Source organism: Stegodyphus dumicola, chromosome 4 (genome assembly GCF_044657685.1).
Source record: "Stegodyphus dumicola isolate Sdum_Otavi_A_Nest chromosome 4, ASM4465768v1".
Taxonomy (NCBI): Eukaryota; Metazoa; Arthropoda; class Arachnida; order Araneae; family Eresidae; genus Stegodyphus; species Stegodyphus dumicola.
In genome coordinates this window covers 148,494,304-148,509,740 of record NC_140771.1, presented here as the reverse complement: position 1 = coordinate 148,509,740, position 15,437 = coordinate 148,494,304, and the positions used below count along the sequence as shown (strand labels likewise).

Sequence of the window (15,437 nt, the reverse complement as noted above, 5' to 3'; positions counted from 1 at the left end):
ATGTGTTGGTTTACGTCGTTGGTCTGTGAGAGAATTATTACATCATTATGGCATATTACTGTACTTCTTTATTCTTTCATTAATTTTAATTTAGTCTAATTACGATTTATCGTAGGTAAAGATGTATTTAAAATTTACTGCAAATTTACTAATTTCTATTTGTGTGAAAGTCGGTTATTAAATTTAAGTTTTGTTTATTCTTGTTTTATTTCCGCACAAAATGCAGAGATGTGGAATGAACTAATAGCATTTTAAATAGTCCAAAGTTAGTTAAAATTCGTTGTCTACTTAATGTATGTAGGAAACGCCCCTGTTTTTAATATAATAAGCACGCAACATGTTTCAGCTAGACGCTTTGTGGTACATAATTATATTTTAATTATTTTAAGTGATTTCCGTTATTCAAATTAGAGTATGCAAATTTTAAATAGTCAAATAATAAGGCTAGAGGCATATGGTGTTTAATTGCATTTGAGACTACATTGGTGTGCAAATATTAAGGACGAAGTCGAAAAATTAGCATATCAGCTGAACGAAGAGGCAGAGCGGACAGAAAGACCAATCAGGAGATTAAGTAAGGTGATGTACGGTAGCACATGCGCAGATATGCAGGTAGACGTAATGGAGGAGTGTCTGCGTAGTATAAAGCGTGTTGTAGGTGTAAGATCAGTATTTCTGGCAAAGAGATTGCACGCCGTATAGCAGTTAAAATCACATCGAGTTGCTGCCTCAGCGAGAAATGGCGAATAATCAATCTGTTAGACGACATCTGGATGCCTTTACCCGAGGTCGAATCGTTGGGATGTTGGAGGAAGGCCGCAGTGAGAAGTGTGGCTGCAGAGTTCGGAATTGCTCACAGCATCGTTTCACGACTTTGGAGACAATTTCAAACTACAGGAACAGCTATCCGGGGGTTTAGTAGTGGTCGTCCACGAGGAACCACACCCGCAGATAACCGGTATATTGCCTTACAGGCCAGAAGAAACAGGCGGCAGACAGCGGGAGAAATCGCTAGACACACGACACAGGCGACTGGACGACTGATATCGCGTTTTACCGTGGCCAGAAGACTGCACGGTGGTGGTCTGTTGGCACAACGCCCTGTACGGTGTGTACCTCTAACGCCTGCCCATCGGAGAAGGCGTTCTCTGTGGTGCCGGGAACACCGGAATTGGAGAGACAATGAATGGGGACGAGTACTCTTTACAGATGAGAGCAGATTCAGTCTGAGTAGTGATTCTCATCGCATACTCATCTGGAGAGAGCGGGGAAGTCGCAATCATCCCTCGAACATCATTGAAAGGGACAGGTATGGAGGTGGCGGTGTTCTCGTTTTGGGAGGCATCATGCTTGGTAGTCGTACAGACCTTCACATCTTCGACGCAGGTTCAGTTAACGGAACCTGTTATTGTAACGAGATTCTTCTTCCATATGTGCGTCTTTTTAGAGGCGCTATGGGTCCGCAGTTCCTTTTCATGGACGTCAACGCACCATGTCATCGCACAGTAACTGCCGAACAGCTCTTAGAGAGTGAGAATATTGAACGTATGGATTGGCCGGCACGATCTCCGGATCTCAATACCATCGAGCATGTATGGGATTTTCTAGGCAGACGCTTGGCAGCTCGTACCTTAGCACCAGTAACGATTCCGGAGCTTCGATTGGCGCTGCAAGACGAATGGGCAGCAATGCCTCAACAACTCATTGACACCCTCATTCCCAGCATGGGCAGACGCTGTGAAACCTGCCTAGCAGTCAGGGGAGATCATATCCCCTATTAAAGACCGGATGTTTCTTGCTGGACACCCATCACAGGAATGTTTCGGCCTTCAGTAGCATTGCGCTCCATGCTACTTTTTCAATAAAGCTTCTTTTTATCCCTCTGATTTCTCTTTTAGTAAGTGTTGCTTACATTACTCATGTCCTTACGTATTGGGAATCTTACGGTATTAAATGTGTTGATTTTGAAAGCTTTTGTACAAAGTTATATTGAAAAAAACCGTCTCGTCCTTAATTTTTGCTCACCAGTGTACATTTGCATGCAAGTCCGACTTAGCTTCTAAGATTATATCATGACACCAAATATCAGACTGTTTATAAAGTGCTTGAGTTCAAAATTTTACAGCTAGCTATATTGTTGCTAAAATATGTGCCAATAAATTCTGTACATTAGATATCGTGATAAAAGCGACATTTCGAGGTTCATGCAGACAAAGACGCAATAAAATTCAGTTTAAGTTTTAATGAATCTACACGACATTTAACTTGAAATTATAATACAAGTTACAGTCTACTTGACTAAAAATTGGTTTCAGTATAAGATTCACAGCTCAGTTTTACCCTAGGAGAAAGCACAAACCCTAATAGTAACAAGTTAAACCTTCAGTTGTAGCTTACCATTTTACAACACTTTTGCGGAATCAACTACACCAGAATAAAGCCAGGATTAAACAGGATAAAGAAGCTCACAGATTTCTCACAGATCCATAGTTTTGCTCGCATGCTCAACCGCCCTCAGCCGCAGGCTCGAATTAACGTTCTTCAGACAATAGGACCATGGTTACAGTTAACCTAGTTGGACTCCTATGCTCCTCTCAGAAATTTACATAACCATCTGGAGAGAACGAGCAGAGTGACTAAGTAAAAATCAATAGAAAGATACAAACTAAAAACAAACTTGTTAGTTAAACTGATGTTTTTTTATAGCTAAAACTGTAAAGAGAATTTAATAATGAATTTTTAGAAAAAACACGTACGTTGTTATTAGTACTGGAAGATCGAATAGCTGAAACAATGTGCGAATACATCTGGACATGGCTTGCTGCTAACCAGTAAAATATTGCAAATCTATTAAATCTATCAAATATTGTAAATCTATTAAATCTATTAAATATTGCGAATATAGATATTTTATTGTTGTTATTTACCAGACTTTATGCTTTGCCTAATATTCCTACATCGCTATGATATGTTCCATTTTTTACTATTATTGCTGTAGATTATACTATTTGTTATAACATTTATTATTCCTTTAGGTTGCTTGGATAAAAGTGGACACAGAGACTTTGCTCAGCTACCATACCCATGTGATTCCTCGTGACAACCGATTGAAGGTGACCAACAGTAACAGTGACCGTCAGTGGTTTCTCCATATCAAAAATCTCGATGTGTCTGATCGAGGATTTTACATGTGCCAAATTAACACAGAGCCTATGATAAGCCAAGAAGGTTACTTGGACGTAACTGGTTAGTGATATTACTGCATACTCACATTTACCTTGCTTTCGCTTTTTTGATTTCAGGTCATACATGATGTGCTTCTGGCGAATTCGCAAAACTTACACGTTGCCTTATAGTATTAATTCTAAAGATATACACTGCGCGAGAAATGCAACACTATGAAAAATGGGTGAAATGTGATGTCAGCTGATACGAAAACAGAGCATCCGTATGCAAATAAGCGATGCTATTTATAGAAAGATAAATTTATACATTTGTAAGGCCTCGTTTAGTTTATTAACCAGTTATTTTATATTAATTTGGCTTCCTGTCCTCATTGTTTCCCATTTTCCTGCCAGAATGTAATACACGCGAATTTTTAATTCGAATACATACCACTTTCTAATTCGCTTGTATTCAAATGTGCTAGATAGGAGATAGTATATAAAAGACAGTTTTAAAGGGTAGAATTAGAGCATGTTTTGCCTGCTGAAGGCAATGTTACTGATTTGATTTTCTTGAGAGCAGTATTCTGAGGCGGTGCGTTATTCTCCCAATTAGGCTTGTTACTCCGACTTAAGCCATTAGTTCAGAGCCGACTTGCGCCTTACTCTACTTTTTTAGCCGTTAGGCTAACTTACCTTAATTTAGTTAAGTCAAATTTAATACTGTTGATTTAATCCATAAATGCTGGCTTTTGTAAGCACGAGTGGTGCCTTAACTTTTATTTTTTTTCAATTAAAAAGGCCTCTGCACACTTCAATTAAAGTCTCTCTTTATGCAGTCTCTATGATATTTTACAAGACATAGTGATAATTCACTGTAAGTGTTAAGACGTTTCGTAAATTTTATGTTACCAAATAAAGCGAGACGTTAACAGTGCTGAATTATACAGACAATCCTTTGAAAATGAAAGCCAAGGACAGAAGTGAAAAAAAAAAATATGATTTCGAAAGTTTAAGTTTGCTTTATCATGAATACTACATTTAATATTTAAGCATCAAACTATTATTAACTGAAACTTTATGTAAGCTTTGTGCATCAAGAACTTTATGTGAGATTTGTATAACTGTGTTAATTTTGAAATGCTGCAGTTTAGAGAGGTTTATAATAAGTAGTTTCTATTTATCAAAAATGAAGGAGAAATTATCAAATTAAAATGGAGAATGAATAGACTTTTACAGATTAAAGCTAAAAGTTTGCTTTATGGATTCTTTTATATTACATGTGTATGCATTCTATAATTGGGTGAATTCTAAAGGTGTTTGTGGTGAAAAGTATAAAATAAAATCTTAATTTGCTCATCATTCTTTAAAATAAAATCCTTTACTCTGAAAAAAACATATCATGCTTTGAAATATTGATTACATTCGTTTCAAACTAATGCTGCATATATGATGCAATAACTTGTTTTCTGTTTAATTAATTACAATTTGCTTTAGTTACAACCTGGCATCTTTTCTATTTTAGTAACACTGCTAATTAAAATTATACATTTCCATCTAAAGTGTATAAATATATGATTAACATTTTTACTCAAATACTTAAATTCCCTGTTGTCTATATTTGATCTTATATTTTAATCCGTACAACAACAGGCTTTTACGCGAGTGAGAACCTTATAAATTAAGTGCACGCCTTTCTGGCGGAGTTCTGTCATAAAGGTGCTAACACATTTATATAAGGCGACTGTTTACCAAGGTAGAAACTTTCACAAGGGTGCGTCAGCCCATGAAGGTATTTTCAGCCTTAATGATGATCAGTTTATAGTCAGTAGATAGCAAACCTGCGCAAAACTGCTGCTGCAGAAATCTGCAGTGAGGTATTCATTATTAATCAGAATAGTAACCTAAAAGTCTATTTACAGCTCCGAAATGAAGATTCCCTACTTTTGCGAAATTTACTTTTTTTGGTGACTGAGTCGTTAAAATCGTGACACTGTTTTAATATTAACTTGCTTTTCTGTACAGAACATGATAGAATTTTTTAAACGCAATCTATAAATATATAGATCTTATGTACATTTTAATTAATTTTTATAGAAAAATTCTTTTCGTATCTAATCACGCCACTTGTCAGCTTAGTAGGCACTTACGTCGCAGTTAGCTTGAAACGCGCAGCAGTATGAAAGATTCATTTAAATCTAGACTTTAGATCAAAATTTAATATTTTAAACCGAAAATTCTAATTTATCATCAAATAAATCTTTTCGTAAAATAGAATAATAACTCCTTTAGCCTAAAAAATTTTTACTCTAAAAATATAGTAGTAAAATTCATTTTTTCAGTACCTCTGTATTGTGCGCGTATTTTGTGAGTAGATTTTGAGTTGCTTTCCATTCAAAGGTTTTACTTGACAATGAATTAATCATCAGCACCTTACGTCTAATAAATACAGGTAAGAAGAAAATATCTTGTTAAAACCGTAATATAATGCCTCTTTTCGCTTTTGTTCTAAAATTAGCATTTGTTTAATGGGATATCTAAATATTATAATTTAATTAAAATTCTCATGTATTTAAAACATGAGAATTTTAATTAAATTACTTATTATAAAGGAAATTTCATTTGCATCATATTTTCATAAAATTTGCTAACATAGTAAAGATTGTCTTGGAATTTGTATAATGCAAATTTGTGCTAATTATTATTCGCCTTAGTTCCGCCGTCCATCGTAGAAGACGCTACCAGCACAGATATGACGGTGGACGAGAGGTCAAGAGTTAGTCTGAGGTGTCGAGCAGCAGGATATCCTACACCTCGAGTTTCTTGGAGAAGAGAAGACGGCAAGGAAATCAATCTTGGTCCAATGGGAGCTCAGAAAAGCTCAGGTTAGACCTTTTGAATTTTGTTATTAGCATTTCTGTGTTAGCACTGCATGTCAGCGTAGATAAACAGCGTCTTAAGAACACTGAAAGTAGTAAAATTAATTACATTTATATTTTGCCTATTATGAAATTTAAGATGATTTTGTATGTGAGGGAATTAAAAGTTTTTACATTTAGATGTGTGAAACACAAATCTTAAAACGCGTTTTGTGTATTGAACTAGAAGGTCAGTGGCTATATCAATGTATTTAGAAATATTAATTCCTCAACTGTTTAAAAAGACTGACTATTTATAACCTTAACTTTTATTTCATTACATTTAAGAAAAACATTTAATGTGGTAATCATTAAGAGCAATGTATTCTGCAGATGATCCGTTTCATTTCTGCGGGTTGCTGAGGAAATAGCCTGTGGAATCAGTCAAACTTTAAAATTAATACTGTATAAGACTTCTAAGCAAATTCAAATTATAATTTCGATATTTGTACATTTGTACATTTTTAATATAGCATAATATATATAATTTCATGAGAGTAAAATATTTGGAATAAATATTAACTTTATTATTTAAAAGGGTAGTATTTTAATCTCTTTTTAATGAAGGGTAGCGTTCAGAACATAATTTTCAGTAATTTGAAAAAAATTATAAATAAGCTTTGCCCCGTTCCTATGAAACATTTTCTGTATGTTCAAGTGCTTTTTTTTTAAATCTGAAGTAACTTTTTTTCTATTTTTTCTGTATTTGTGTTTTTTTTTAAATTCTACTGACCACAATTCTGAGAAATAAAATTTTATTCTCCTTGGAATTAGGAGAAATGCATCGTTTTTCATTATACATCTTTGAATATGTATTCCAATCTATACAATTCCCTGAACTGATATGAAGAAAGATTTCATAATATAAAATGCTCCTTTTAGAGTTAAATATGGCTGCCTGAAATGTCAAAGCCATATTTATCACATCTGAAGTGAAAACCTGGGATGACCAGAGACTATCGTGACCCCTACATTGTAAATATCACACATCTTATTAGCTGTTTTAAGTACTTTTTATTTCTTTACATTCACCGCAAGAATGGCAAATCAAATGTACAGGTTGCTTGCAGTTTTGAGACACCTTTCTGACAAAAAAATTGAATGCGCTCTAGTAATCTGATTAATTAATTAAACGGACTGGATGACCATTCAGTATGTGCTCTAGGTCACATGTCCTAGGTTCTGCTCCAGGTTCCATTGGATATCTGCATTATTAGAATCAAGATACTTCAAACTGAAAGTCTGTAAAAACGTTATATATTAAAGTAAACACAACTTTTTCCCTTTTCAGGCTATCGGAAAACGACGCTTAATACTAAAAATGAAAAGTCATGTGACAAAAGTTATCTACTTACCGCTTTTACAAAATACCGCTTTTACAAAATACCGCTTTTACAAAATACAAATGAAGGGAACGTAACTCAAAATGTATGTGAGGGGAAAATACCGGTCAGAAAATGAAAACAATATAATATCCGCAACCGAAATAACTGTTAAAAATTAAAATGCTTGAAAATGAAAGCAGTAGAAAATGTGCACAGTATCTTAAATTTAATAACATGAAATTCTCATGTAAGAACTTGATAAATACATAATAGTTTGTAAATTTAAATGTTTTTTTGTTGATAGATGGAACAGTTATAAGAGTAGAATGTAAACATGCGAGTTAGGATATGTGATGACGTGCTTGCAGGAGCTTTTAATGCGTGGGATGAAATGATTAAGTATTCACAACTTTTTCTGTTTCTTTCTCCGCTGTGAAGATTTTTAAGTTCTACAATACCTAGGCAAAAGAAAAAAAATAGTTTTTTAGTAGTAGTAAAATTGCGGGTGTTAAGATTTTTCTCTAGCAAGCCATCATATTGCATGTTTTTGGAATACTTACGTTACAGAACCTGTTCATATTACTATTGCATAACTTATCCTTGTTATTATGGAAGTAATTATGCAACAATATTAAATACAATGTACCTACATGATAATGAATTGTAAATTGAGTTCTTTTATTAATAACTCATGCTATATCTGATAATATTTGTAAACCTTTTCACCATTTGTGCAATTTGTAAGGAACAAGGTATTATATACATTGCTGGAGAATTATCTTTCGCTTGCCACTCCACCATGTCTATGTTTAATTTTTAAGTTTTCCTAAATACGATCTCATTTTATTTATATATATATAAATAAAATGATTATTTATATATATATTTTATTTATATATAAGTAAATGTCTATATTAATGTATATTCTACAACATTTCCGACATTATTTTAAAATTCGTGTTGAAGAGTTTCTAAAAAATATATTTTTCATGATTTCAAATTTAAAAAAGTGTGTCTTATTTAGCATAATTTTCACGTTTCATTATAGTTTACATTATAAAATGAATATTTCCTTTCTGAAATTTATCCTTTACCCACGAAGAAAAATTCAATAAAACTTCTAATGAAATAACGAAAATAAATGCCAATTAAAAGATTTTTCAAAACTGGTAAATACATGAAACTAATGGTTAAAGCTAAACTTTTTGCAATAAAATTCGTATTATATTCATAGACTAATATCATTTTATATTACTTTGGCAGTCCTTCGCATGGTAGGTGAGTTTCTGAATTTGACTCAAGTAACCAGAGAGGATATGGCAGCATATTTATGTATCGCTTCTAATGGAGTCCCTCCATCTGTAAGCAAAAGAATACTTTTGCAAGTAAATTGTAAGTATAGAAAAATTTTATTTTTTTCAAAGTATGTATTTTGTGTAGAAAGTTATTTTTTATGGAGTAAAATAAACAAAGGTAATGTTAATAATCTTAATAAAAACTAAAATTTAATGCCAACAACGGAAGTGCTATTATCGGATTGTAATTGCAGTCCAGTTCAAGTAAATTCAAGCTCATAATATATTTAAAGCATGTAATACAATTGCCGTCCTACATCAATTTTCATTAATCCAAAGTTGAAAGAAGTCATTGCATTCTGATGTATTGAGCTTCACATTTTATAATAAAAGTAAAGTTTGAAAATTTGATAGATATTTTTGTATAACTCTTATTTAATACACTTATTAAATGACTAATTATTTCGAAAATTGCTTAAAGCTGTTTCTTTATTGCAGAACACCAAAGATATGTCACATGCGTAACTGAAAAATTTTCAAACATCTCCCAATTACGTAATAAATATTCATACTGGATTGGTGTTCTTAAGGATTTGTTTGTTAAAAAAAGTAAAGCTGAAAATAATTATTTAAGATACAAATTCTTTAGTGGGAAAAATGTCATATTTTTAAATAGCATGATTTTATTGACAAGAGTTTCTGCATAAACGTCATATAGTATGTCTCAAGTTTTCATAGCTTCAGCGATAAATGTATTAATCATTAAAATGTACAGGAAGCTCCGATTATATTATGTTGTCTGAATGCGAGCATTGCTCAAATTACATAGTCAAGGTCAAATTATTTCCTGTTCAGAAACGCTGAGAAAGTGGTCTTGACTTTATATATTCTCAGATTTTTAGAGATATGCCAAGGAAAAAAAGATGAAATTTTAAAACAGCTTTCTTCTTCGTCTTCACTCAACCAGAAAGAGGTCACTCTAGAAAGATAAAGGACACATTAAAAATACACATATTCAGATAATGTAAACTGTAGCTTATGTCTTTACAAGAGCATTGTTCACACTGATTTTGCAACGCATAATATCACGCGAGTGTTGATCTTAAACTGCAATGTGTTTTGTTTGACTACGATATTGGCGCGGTTTTTGCTGTTTACTGCAGTTCATAATTTGGATTTTAAGTGTGTTCGTTTATCAGAAATAAATGCCACCTAAAAGCTATGGGACGCTATTTCTGAATCAGTAAGGCAGTTAACTTTTCATACGTCGCGAGTAACACAATTTCAATAACCCCCTTAGCTTTTTTTTTTTTTTTTTTTGTTCTATTAAAAGAAAATCTATGTATTTGCACAACAATATGTGACGAGGATTTTTATACTAACTCAAGGATTAATAATTTTAAAATCTAGTATCATTTTAAGGTCTTCATTAACTAGTCGTTATTATCAACAGTTTTAAATATAAAAAAGCAACTTTTAAACAATCTAAATATCTGTCTTTACGATCCAATACGTACATTGTACGAAGGATTTTATTTATATTTCTGGCCTTGGCAACAGCAAGTGTTGCTGGGCGACCGCGGACGATTCCAGTTGAAACCTTGATAGTTTTAACAATAACAGCTTCACAAAATTTTGCCATTTTAGCGTGATTTGTGTTGTTTCCAGTAAACTGGAAAATTCATCTCGAGCAAAAATATGGAACTGATTCATGAACATTTTCGTGTGATTATTTTTCATAATTTTCGACGTGAATTATCAAAAGAAGAGCTCTTCGATATACTTAATTCTCTATACGGCGATAAAGCACCATCGTAAAGCACTGTAAAAAACTGGTATAACGAATTCAATCGTAGTCGACTTTCGCTACAGGACCAATTCCGTGAAGGTCGTCCGAAATTGGTTGTTAAGCAGAAAATATCAATGCTGTGCGCAAACTGACAAGGCAAGATCTTCATGTGATATACTGTGAAATTGAGGCATCTTTTGGGCATTAGTATGAAAAGCATCAATAAGATATTATATGAAAATATTCGGCCGTTAAAAAGATTTGTTCGCGTTAGATCCCACATAATCTGACAAACGCTCAAAAGAAGGCTCGTGTCGATTGGTGTGAGGAAATGTTAGAAAAGTACGTTCAAGGTGCATTAAAGGCTGTGTATAACATCTAAACAGGTGATGAATCATAGATCTATGTATATGAGCCCGAAACAAAACAGCAATCGACTGTACGGGTCTTCCAAGACAAGCCAAATAGAACAAAAGTTTTTCGCGGAACATCGAAACAAATGGTTGCCTGTTTCTTCGGCATTACCTGTTACGTAGTGGCAGTGGCGCTAGAGAAACGGAAGGCTGCCATTTCCGAATGATACAGGACTATTTGGTTTGCCAGAAGTCATCGGAGAAATTCATAAAAAGCAGAAGAGGTGAATCATGCTTCATCATGATAATGCAAGCTCTCACACATCGGCCAAACAAAGGAATTTCCGACGGGCCAAAACTTCGAATTGATGGGTCATTCGCCGTACAGCCCTAAGTTGGCACCCAGTGACTTTTTCTTAATCCTACACATAAAAAATAAATTACGTGGTCAGTGACTTGCGCCACCCGAAGAAGCAGTTGATGCATTCAAAACGCAAGTTTTGGAGTTACCTCAATCTGAGTGGAGAAAATGTTTTGCAAATATGTTCAAACGCATTCAAAAGTGCATTGATCCTCATGGAAGAATATTTTGAAAATCAATAAAACCAATTTTGATCGTAAGGATTTGCTTTTTTTATTATTAAGCCAGAAATATAAATAGCAACCCTGGTATATCTATCTAAAAGTAATTTTTTTATGATTTTTTATTAATTTGTTGAATGCGGATTTTTGGATTTATACTATGTAGAATACCTTCTTCTAGACATATGTAAATGAATAGTTTTTAACTAATGACTACCGCATCGATATTAAAATGCAACGGATAAATACAGCAATTTTGAACGAAGGGGGGGAAAACTACACTTTTTGCTTTTGGAATACTTATAATATTAGGTTATTTTGTGCTATTGAAAGTATTATTATCTGTCTTAAAACAAAGTAATTTAATTCTTTTTTTTTATTTAAAAAGAAATTTATTTGAACTGTGATTAGGGAAGCAATGTGATATGTTAAGAATGAGCAGGGAACAGGACTTCGAACCTTCCATTCACTCATAAACTTGTTTTGAGAAATATATCCTCTGTCCAAAACAACTGATAGAAGACGATAAAGCTTAACAATTATTCAGTTTGTGTGCCACGACTTGCGTCTAATCCAAAATGCCGAAACTAGTGTTCTCAGTTCATCCAAACTCCAATCAAATGTTAAGTTACAAACAGCACACATGTTGCTGATAGCTGAATGTTTACCCTGCCCTTTCCATGTTTATTTCATGACCTTAATTATCTCACGATACCTTCCTTACACGAAGCGTTTAAATACGGCTCATTTCTGCGGTAGGTTCAGTATCGCTGAATTTCAGCCATTCCGAACGATAAGGATTATTGTCCACTCAATATTTCATAATCGCATGTTGTTGTGATAGTTGCCATACGATTCGCCATTAACCATTGCTAAAGCTTACTTATCCAGCACAACCTTGCATCGGTATTATGATTTCATTTAGGACTCGAGTATCTCTAAGGTGTTTATATGAGGAAGTAAACCCAGGTTAACAATTTTCATTTTTAGGAAATGTCTTGAAAATGTTTTTACTGACACTGTTCAGCACAGATGAAATTATAATTTCTTTCATTTTCAGATTAAGTTAATATTTATTTAAGAAGTACTCAATTTATAAAACAATTATATAATAAATTCGAATCTAAATTGAAAGCAATATAATAAAAATGCTTTAAAATATTTTAGGTAAAAAAATAAGCATTTCTCTTTCGTACATAACATTTAGCTTATTTCTCAAGGCAGAAAAAATTCGCCATTATCAAATCCAGATTGCTTTTCTCAACATATATTCTGTACATTATAAGATTTTTTTGAAAACTTTAATGCTTTTTACTGCGATGTAACCCTTAGTTATACATCAGCATTCCTGACTCTATGCTTTGTAATATCGAAACATATGCAAAAGTTGAAAATAAATGTTGGGCGAAATTGTAAATGGTGGTTTGGTATGTTCATTGCTAATAAATAAATTGCAGATGTAATCCAAATGTTAAAGTTTTCACATTTGCTAGAGTTCTGAAATATTACATGAGATTTTCCGTAAAAAAATGTGTAATAGATCAGATCAAGATGAAATTTGTTTTAAGCTATTTACCACAATAGTTGAAAGGCTGGATTGCACAGTCGGTTCAGTCGAATGACCAGATATATATAAATTCAGCTTACACTGCTGCAAAATACTATTACTTATTTCTGCAGAAAGGATAATTTTGTAGATATGTAAGGATAGTATGCTTACTTCTCCCGCAGATTATTTATTCAAATCGCTGATACTATTTTTTTAATGTGAAGTTTCAACTTTTCTTTATGATAAATAAACTATATGATAGTGATATGCAACATGTCTCTTCAAAATGAAGTAAAAAGCGTCGGTATCTCTCATTTTAATTTATCGCAAAATATAAACTGTAATGTGAAATATCCAGAAAACTTAATCCTGAAATGTAATTGCCTTGTTTTGGTGTAACTTTTGAAAATGCTTTACAGAAAAATATTATCTAGAGTTTTGTGAGGAAAGTATAATTACAATATTTCATTGATGAATCACATATCTAACTTTCATGAATGCATTTTTATTGCTTTTTAATGATGAATAGCATTGAAGTAAAGTGGAACAGAATTTCAAAACTTATTGTCAAGTTTTCTTTAGTCCCCCCCAGCCCATAAAAATTAAAAGAGAATGCATAAAAGTTATTATGTGCGACATTTCAAACATTAAAAATTTATGTTTTCCTATTCCCATGAGCAAAACTTCATATTAAAATTATGAGATATAATATTTGTACTATATAATAGTATACATATATTGTAGGAAAGGTCTTTTTAGATTTCATTCTGAACTGTTTAAGAAAGGAATTTCTCCAAAGGAACGTTTATTGCCTATTTTAACTAGATTAATCGTTATATTACATTTTCAATCGTTCTTCATAAAGACAAATACACGCTTACTTCATTTTAAACCTCTCGATAAATGTAAAAGTTAAGAGGTTCGTTATTCCTGATCTCTAAGACGTTGGAACTCTTTGCAACTTACGAAGAAATCGCTTTAATGCAAATTAGGTGTGAAAGCTAAGCACTAAAATATTTCCATCATTAATATAAGTAAATTCTCAACAAAAGAGCACTTAACATTTCTGAATGCAATTCCATTTATCAAAGGTCCGCAGCTTAAAAAGCTATATTCTGCTACACCCACGAGCCTGTCATATTTCTCTCAAGCTAGTTAATTGCCTTGGACAAGGTGTCACGCCGGAGGGTCCTTGCGCTTGCAATTAACAAAGCCTCCGCTGCCCTTCGATGCACATTCATAATTAGAAAATGGCAATTATGCCACAGAACGAATGGACGAGCTGTCAGTTGCTTGAAAATTATCATGTTTTGCGAAACCCTCTCCCTGTCAGCTAATGAAATGAAGGTGTTTGTAAATAGATGTGATTAATGGCCGTGCACGTCGGTCGCTTCGAAGATAACACGGAGAATTGATGGAATGTTCTTTGCTTCCTTCGCAAACACCTTAAAAGTCTACTTCGGAGCTACATTAAAATCTTAATTTTTAATCAATTGAAAAATTCCGGAAATATAAAAACAAATTCATCATGGACATCTAAATTCATTTGAAGATATTCCAGATTTAAGGATACAGGGTTATTCTTTTTATTTAAGAGCTTAGTAAAACTGCTAAACAATTTGCCATTAAATTATTTATGCAAATAATATCTGAAAACTTACATGCTTAATAATTTTAATTCAGTTATTTGTAGAGAATTTTTTATAGTACTTAAATAAAATTTTTACATTGGAATAAAAATAAATAAATTAATAAAATGATGCTAACTTCTCCTAAATCCTCATTGTCTCCAACTGCAAGCACAGGAAATTAACATAAATCTAATGAGCCAAAACTTATAATTCAAGGTTGTTTGCTGACGTCTATAATCACTTAAAATTAGACAAAAATGCAATTATCAGAAATTATCGTTTTTAGGAATATATAGATGACCATGTTTAACTTGTTTCTGTTGTAATACACTTCAAGGAATGAGTTGAATGAAGGGTAAGATACATCTTCCCTAACGTAGGGCTTGCCAGAGCAAAAGCTTTTAATTTTTAGCCGACAAGATAGCCTATCATAATCTTTGGCGCCTCAGACTGTCAGGCTTAGCGATCATCTATTAAGGCTGGATGCCTCTTTTCGGAAGATTGTGTTGAAGTCTATAGTGTCTAAAGCATAATCGACTGTGTCTAAAGGTTCTGCTGATGAATGCGCTGTAGCCTTTGTCATCAGTGGGTTTGCTTCAGGAGAATTTTGCCAAACGAATGTTCGCAGGCAATCCGAAGTGCAGCAGACGAATGTATAATGTTGAAGTTGATAATGGCGCATCTGTAACAGTGGAAGGTTTCCATGCTAAAGTTACATTTGCCAGGTTTGCGATTTGTCAAGTCTCTTGAACCAACTTCTTCCACATACATATATGAGCTGCAATTTTACGACAGTAAAATCTTATTTCTTGCGTGTCGATCTAAACCGAT

At 33.2% G+C, this 15,437-nt stretch overlaps 1 protein-coding gene across 2 annotated transcripts in view; it reads left to right on the top strand.

Annotated features, from left to right (window-relative positions):
- The window catches only part of LOC118179448 (lachesin-like), a 572,252-nt gene that overhangs the window by 512,523 nt on the left and 44,292 nt on the right, over positions 1-15,437 (top strand). For both annotated transcript variants that reach the window (XM_085815603.1, XM_085815602.1), the window contains exons 3-5: positions 3,036-3,246; positions 5,879-6,049; positions 8,671-8,799. In XM_085815603.1, the coding sequence (XP_085671729.1) occupies positions 3,036-3,246; positions 5,879-6,049; positions 8,671-8,799 (511 nt within the window). The remainder of the gene's footprint in view (positions 1-3,035; positions 3,247-5,878; positions 6,050-8,670; positions 8,800-15,437) is intronic.